Source organism: Propithecus coquereli, unplaced genomic scaffold (genome assembly GCF_000956105.1).
Source record: "Propithecus coquereli isolate 6110/MARCELLA unplaced genomic scaffold, Pcoq_1.0 Scaffold172, whole genome shotgun sequence".
Classification (NCBI taxonomy): domain Eukaryota; kingdom Metazoa; phylum Chordata; class Mammalia; order Primates; family Indriidae; genus Propithecus; species Propithecus coquereli.
In genome coordinates this window covers 633,187-640,490 of record NW_012141858.1, presented here as the reverse complement: position 1 = coordinate 640,490, position 7,304 = coordinate 633,187, and the positions used below count along the sequence as shown (strand labels likewise).

Below are 7,304 nucleotides of genomic sequence, written 5' to 3'. Positions count from 1 at the left end.
GGGAGGAGGAGGGAGGAGGGAGGAGGAGGGAGGAGGGAGGAGGGGACAGGTATTTGTATACACAAGGAGTACAATGTGCACTACCCGAAGGATGGACATATTTGAAACACGGACTTGGGGGGGGCGGAACCAAGGGCAACACAGTAACCTAAACATCTATACCCCCATAATATGCTGAAATAAAAAAAAAACAAAAACAGCTCTCTTGCCAATTTATACAAGTTTCATGTAGGGAAGCAAGTTACTATCATGGGGCTTAAAAATTCTCCACTATCGGCCACCCTGTGATGTAATTTCACCTCATCCAGATGCTTGGTGTGGCCTTTAGGCAATAGGAAAAAAAAGTCAAGCAACCAAGCAAGTTTTGATATTGCGTCCTAGGGTAATAGGACACAGTTCTTGACGTCGGGTAGCTGAGCAGATCATTATTAAGCCCAATGCAGAGAAGTCATGGGTTTTCCTGAATTGTTAACAATTAAATCCTGCTACCATAAAATCTTATTCCTTTTTTTCTCAAATAAATAAAACAATATTTTTAAAAATAATGCAACCTTTAAAGAAAGGTCTTATTCTGTTAATCTTTGGATTTCACAACCTTCAAGGCCTAAGTCTCTTAAAACATCATTCATTCCAATCCCACAATAAAAATGAAATTTCCTTTTCCTAATTATTATTTTAGACTCTTGTAAGGTAAAATGGGATAAAAACAAAAAAGACTACCTTCCCACCTAATAAGTTATTTTACAGCTCCTGGTAAGAAAACTCCCATCTTCCTTAGCTGCAGCACTCCAAGTACATCAACGTGGGATTATATTTTTAGATGGAAATGATGACTTGAAATGCTTTTGTCTTGAGAAGTAGACTATTTGCACTGGAAACTTTTAGATATACTGTACTAGAATGCCTGTCTCCCCTGTATGTTTCCAGCCTCTTCCCCACATGCCCTCGCCCTGCCTGAAAAAACTCCAACTGTGGTGCAGTGACAGTCTGCAGCTCCACTGTGGTCTTACCCTACGTTCAGTCCTTCCCAGTGACAGCCATTGATCCAGGGGTGTTCTCCAGTTCGATGATACAGGATGCATTAATTTTCTCCTCCTGTTTTTTCCCACTCTGCTATGGGTAACCAGTTTAAGGAGCTGTCCACTTGACTGGTACGTCAGGGTGCTGACTGCTGTGCTTGCTTTTCTCAACTCACCCAGTAGCCAGTCTCTTGAGTTCAGCAAGCTGTAGCGGCTACGCCCCTGCCCCCAGCCTTCCCCTTGACTCATCATGCAGGCCTGATTTTATTCTTCATTGGACTCCTGCATAATTTCCATCACCATCAAGAGCCTTTGTACTAACAAATGTTTAACTCCAGAATAACAAGATACAGCGCAGTAATAAAGGACTGGTGATCTGGGAGCTTGTGTGAGAGGATTCTGAGGAAGTTTTATCTGAATCTCCCTAAGTTATTCTCATTCCCACATAAAATAGAACCTGATCCAATTCTGTGAGTCACCTGTCTTGAGATTCTGAATATTTTCCAACTCCTATCTATAGATAGAAAAGCCTAGAAGGAAAAAAACACACAAAAAAAAGTCCAGGGGAAAAATTTTCCTGTTCTTCACTCCACTTTTGCTCACTTCCCCTCAACTTTCAGCACCAACACACCCAAATAAGTTTTTTTTAAGAAGGACAAAGAGAAAAACATTTCCTTGAAATTGTTTGCATTTTCTACAAGGTTTTACATTCCTATTCCTACCCAGGGTACTTAAAATGTGACAGATGGTGTTTCCTATAACACTCATTTACTTTTTTTAAAAAGTAAATGAAAACTGTGTGAAATTTTCACTATGAAGGACATGAAAGTCAGACTCCAAAGAGGAAGCACTTCATCGTACTATTTCTCCTTTCCGTAGATGTGGCGCACTGCACGTGGGAGATCACATCCTGTCCATCGACGGAACCAGCATGGAGTACTGTACCTTAGCGGAAGCAACCCAGTTCCTGGCGAACACCACCGACCAGGTCAAGCTTGAGATTCTCCCCCACCATCAGACCCGCCTGGCCCTGAAGGGACCTGACCACGGTGAGATGATCCATCCGGATAAATTTCTTTATCTTGCCCCTGCGGTTGTTGCCTCCCCCAGCATATTCAAAAGGCAGAAAGACATTATGTTTAATTCTTCCTTTATTATTTCTTTCCAAAACAAGGTTACCTTTAATGCTAATTCATCTTCCAAATCCTTTTTTCCAAGCCACACATAATTTACTTGGAACTCCAAAATTGAGGAGAGAAACATTGTTTGAAATAGAATTTTCAGGGTAGTACTATCGATTTTCTTTTTTTTAAGTCTTTGGTGCAATCTGAATGTGGAGAGAAGGGAAATCATTTGACTTCCTGGTATTCATGTTGAATATCCAATCTATATGAAGGTTAAGAAGGTAAATAGTAAAACTCCCACTCTTTTTAAACAAAGTGGATATTAATAACAGAACCTTCAAATATTTGGCAGGGCAGGGGAATCAGTTGTATGAAGGGTTGACTTTCTATATATATTATCTGTTTGCCGGAGTAGTTTTTTACCTAGGATAGACAACAACCTTTCTGACCAAACATCTTGCCTGGGACAATCACAATATTTGACTCCATTTATTCAATAAAAGTGTCAGCTGAGGGAATCAGCATTTTCATTGCCTTGAAGTTCACAGATAAGTTTGCTGAGTATTTACAGACCATCCACCTCGGCATCTTTAAACAAAACCCGGTACAAGAAAGAGGACTTTGAGCCCAAAATCAAATGAAATTGGGCTTTCCCAGTGGGGTCTTTGTTCTAACTCCTTCTCTCACCTGTTCCTTAAATCAAATACCTTTTTTTTTTTTAATTCCTTGAAATTAAGGGCCTCCCTAGTGTTGTCAGGGTGGCCTGAAGACCTGAATACATTTCCATGTGTTTAGAGACAGTGCAATTTTCTCAGGAATTGAAATTTTGCTTGTGAGGAGGTCATTTATATTATGTTTTCCATCTTCTGAAACACACTGCACTTCTCCACAATTTGGAATAAAAAAAAAAAAGAGGAACTAGATAATTTTCATACTGAATGAGTCAGCTAGATGCAACCTTTTTAATTAAATGGAGCTTAGACAGCCCTGAAGCTAATGAAAATCTCTAGTACAACATCACCCTTATCAGATTTTAATTTTACACATTGGAACAGAGAAATAATGTGGCATAGGCAGGTTATGGAAAGAAAATCAGCATTGCAGTATTTGAATGGAAATGCTAAGGAGCTCTAGGAAGGTTCAGTTCGTGGGAATGCACATGGTTCCTCTCAGGTGGCCTGTGGGCCTTTCCTGCACCCAGGCTGACAGAAGAGATTTCTGAAATGGTTTAAGTTTCTTTAAATTAATCAGAAGTCATCACTGGATTTGAAGCTCAGTAGGTATAAGTATGCACACTATGGAGTGCTCTTTCAGCGTGGGATTTTGCTTGCTAAATTCTGGTATCAGCGAAATGCAAATGTGTAACAGACCCTTTTAAAATGTTATTGTCTTTAGCAACCTCATTTATTTTCCATTAATTTGTCTTGTATACAAATCATAAATAATTCAAATAGTTTCCAAGTCATGAAATATTAAATGTTTTTACCTGCCAAGACAATCTGAAAAGATTAATTTATATGCTAAAATGTATGGACCAAGAACAAATTTTTTGTCTTTACTGTGGTAACCTGATGTCATTTGTATGGGGAGTAGGAAGCTGATAGTTTAAGTAATTCTAGCATCCACTGCTGACCCATCATCTACGTTTGCTAAAAGTTGTTCACGATCTTCCCTATCTAGCATACAGGCATTTCTGCTACATTTCACATTAAACTCAGACTTGCATTTTCAAGAGGAAATAAATATTGGCCCCTACACATAATTAAATCACAGTAAAGAAGGAAAAAAATACAAAAAAAATGTTTATCATGTTTATAATTCTCAACCTTCTATTTTTATATTAATGGAGTTTCACATAGTTTTACCCTTTATCCACAAGAAAGTTCTGGTTATTTTTTCAAGATCTCTGATGCCTGAACCAGTGTGTCTCTCATCTTTTGGGAGAGAGATACAGAATTTCCCAAATTTTGTTGGCAGCAAAGTGTTTTCAGGGCTGTGTAGAAATGAATCTATCAACTCCAAATAAGAGATTAGCTGTGCTTTTCACTGGTAAACAGCAGCATTAAAGAAGCTGACAAAAATGAGTTTTCGATGAGGTTAGAAATTGTTCCCACTGAGGGCCTTTAGGGGACATAATCGTGACTGAAGTAAACTGAGATTTTGGAAAAGAAAATGTGACCAGAGTCACCAGGTTTGATACATCCAGAACCAGGAGAAGCTTCCATTTTGGGGAGTTTCAGGGGCAGCCACTGGAGCAGCTGTTGCCTGCTCTCTGGAACATCCCAAGCAGGGCAAGAGGATGCAATTAGAGAGGAGAACAAAGAAAAGTCACTTCTGTGCCATATACCTCTTAAGACTGCAGCAGTGATGTCGCCATGGAATGATACAGAAAAACATTCTATTTTAAATTTCCTGTTCACTTATCCATAATGAGGGACTTAGGGGTACCCATAGGAAGAGGCGTAGAGTTTGGTGGCTAGAGTAGAAACTCTAAAATCACACTTTTGGGCTTCAACTCTGTCTCAACCACTTGGTACAAAAAGCAAGGTACCCAACTTTTCTATACCTCAGTTTCTTCATCTGTAAAATGGGGTTTAGGATAATACCTGCCTCACTGGAATATCGCAAGCATTATCTGAGATAATTCCATGAAAAAGCACCCAGCACAGTGCCTGTTATATAAGCACCCAGTGAAAATAGGCTGCTGTTATTGACACTATTAAATGAGAGAATGTCTACGAATGCTTTTTGCAAAATGAAAGAGCATGCCAAAAATGTAACATGTTACCATTAAACTCATGAAATACTTGCCTAATATATGAGTATAAAGTACACTACTATAAACCATCACATTCCAATAGCTGTGAAATGTACATTCAAAATAGGTAGTAGCTCTCTCCTCTGACCTACATTATTTGTTGAACACATTTTGCATTCATTATCCATTGCATACAATTTTGTGCATTATCTTATATAATTTTTGTCTCTTAATTATTTTGTATGTATGAAGATTTAGTCCCCAGTAATAGCTCAAATTCAAGGTAAAGGCTATGACCTACATTTAACCTGCCCGCAACAATTGGCCCAGTGCTGGGTAACCAATAGATGCTAAATATATCTTCCTTATTGAACTGTTAATTGGGCTCTACAGTCCTAACAAATACCCAGTAATGTTCAAAGCACTTAATAAAGAAGTGGGTCAAAAGGTGAGTGTAGAATCTTGAAGTTCATTACCTGTACCCTGGCTTCATGAAACACAGACAATACTTTGTAAAAAGTATAAGAGAGTGGCTGTGGTTGTAGATTAGCCAGACCCAGCAATGTCTGCATCTTGCTAAAGTGTCTTCTTGTATACCCCAAAGTAGAATAAGGATGGTGAAAGAAAATCCATTAGGGACATCCCCTGCAACACTCTTTTCTTGCAAGGAAAGTGCTGCTGCAGTGTAGACATGGGCACTCTGGCTGATACTCCATTCATTACATCTGTTCATTTATTTATTTATTCATTCGTTCCGTAGTCAGTATATACTAGCAGTTTTAGTTGCTAGGATATATCCAGTGAGCAACACTTGTAGAATTTACATTCTAGTACAGAGAGACAAATAAAAATATACTAACTACATAAAGCCATTTCAGACAATCATAAGCACCATGAATAAACTATAACACAGTAGTGGGATGGCATGGGTGAGGGCGGCTACCTCAGCCAGGGAAATCAGCAAGGACATCTCTGAGGAGGTGGCACCTGAGCTGAGACCCGAATGGTGAGAAGTAGCCCGCCGCACAAACAACTGGGGAGAGAACAGCAGGTGCAAAGGGCCCGAGTGAGGCAGGACAGAGCCTAGCTGGTTCTAAGAACAGACGTAAGATCAGTGTGGCTAAAACACATGAATGATGGGGAGAGTGGTAGGGATGACGCTAGGAAGGTAAGTAGGGGCTGCGTTTGACTGTCTTTGTAATGGCGAGCTGTTGGGGCAGGAGTGACTTGATCTAATTTATGAATGCGAAAGATCTCCCTGGCTATGCTGTGGAAGATGAATGCAGGGGATGAATCAGGGAGCCACGTCCGAAGCTGCAGCAGGGGTCTAGATGAAGGAGATAGTGGCTCAAATGAGGATAGTGGGGAAGGAGAGGGAATCACCAGAAATGGCAGTGGGATGGAAGGAGCAGGCCAGATGGTTTAGGGCTACAGAATTACGGTGGCTACAAAGTATTCTTCTGCACATTTCTGAGAAAGTCTCTAAAACTTAACTGTCCAATGAGTGAAATTTGTTGAGTGAGAGATACATTTATTTCCTTTACAAGGTACTTTATTGTTGGCAAATAGGTAGAAAAGTAGGCAGAATCAATATCATTACTCATCGCTTATCTGTTTTTATTCTGTATACCAGGCCCATGCTAAGAATCTTATGTGCATAATTCTCGCAGTAGTCCTGTGGGGTAGACGCTTTCATGATCTCCATTTGACACAGGAGGGAACTGAGATTCCGAGGGGCTGAGAGGCTGGCCAAGGAAGGGCTACAGGCAGAACTGAAACGAGGTCTGCCTCACCCTGGAGTGATCTGTCCCTGCTAGTGCTTTTGTTTCGTGTATTATCTCATTCCAGAAAGAATGTGGAGTGACCCATGAAGCTGATACCAGAGATGATACAACTTAAGCTCTTTTCTAAATGACCCTCCTTTAAATACATAGAGTATTCAGCCTCTCTACGTGAATAATTACTGTTAAATAATTCACCTGTACGATAGCTAACACCAGAATCACATAAGAAGGAGATATAAATTCATGTTATTTTGAGCTCTTTAAAGTTATTGATCATATCAGACATAGTAACAAACACTATATTGCTCATACTTCAGAACATTGCGTAGAAAATCAAATCTTAACATTGAAACCGGAAGGGAAACATGATAAACATTTTCTAAAAAATAAAAGAGATACCAAGACTTCAAAATAAACTTTATTAAAATTTTATGGCATCTTAAGGAAACATAAGAACATGTGAAATATTTTAAGAACTAAATAGTTTAATGTAAATATACTTTTCAAAAACAATCGTAAAATATAGAGACTTTTATCTTCTTATTAGTCAGGATACAGATAAGATTCCGATGCTGATGGATGATTAGGGTGGTTTATTGTTGAGGAAAATCAAGTCCAA

General features: G+C 39.3%; 1 protein-coding gene across 1 annotated transcript in view; it reads left to right on the top strand.

The window, feature by feature from the left end:
* The window catches only part of GRIP1 (glutamate receptor interacting protein 1), a 154,482-nt gene that overhangs the window by 65,362 nt on the left and 81,816 nt on the right, over positions 1-7,304 (top strand). Inside the window, exon 7 of the mRNA XM_012642012.1 lies at positions 1,899-2,068. Within this exon, the coding sequence (XP_012497466.1) occupies positions 1,899-2,068 (170 nt within the window). The remainder of the gene's footprint in view (positions 1-1,898; positions 2,069-7,304) is intronic.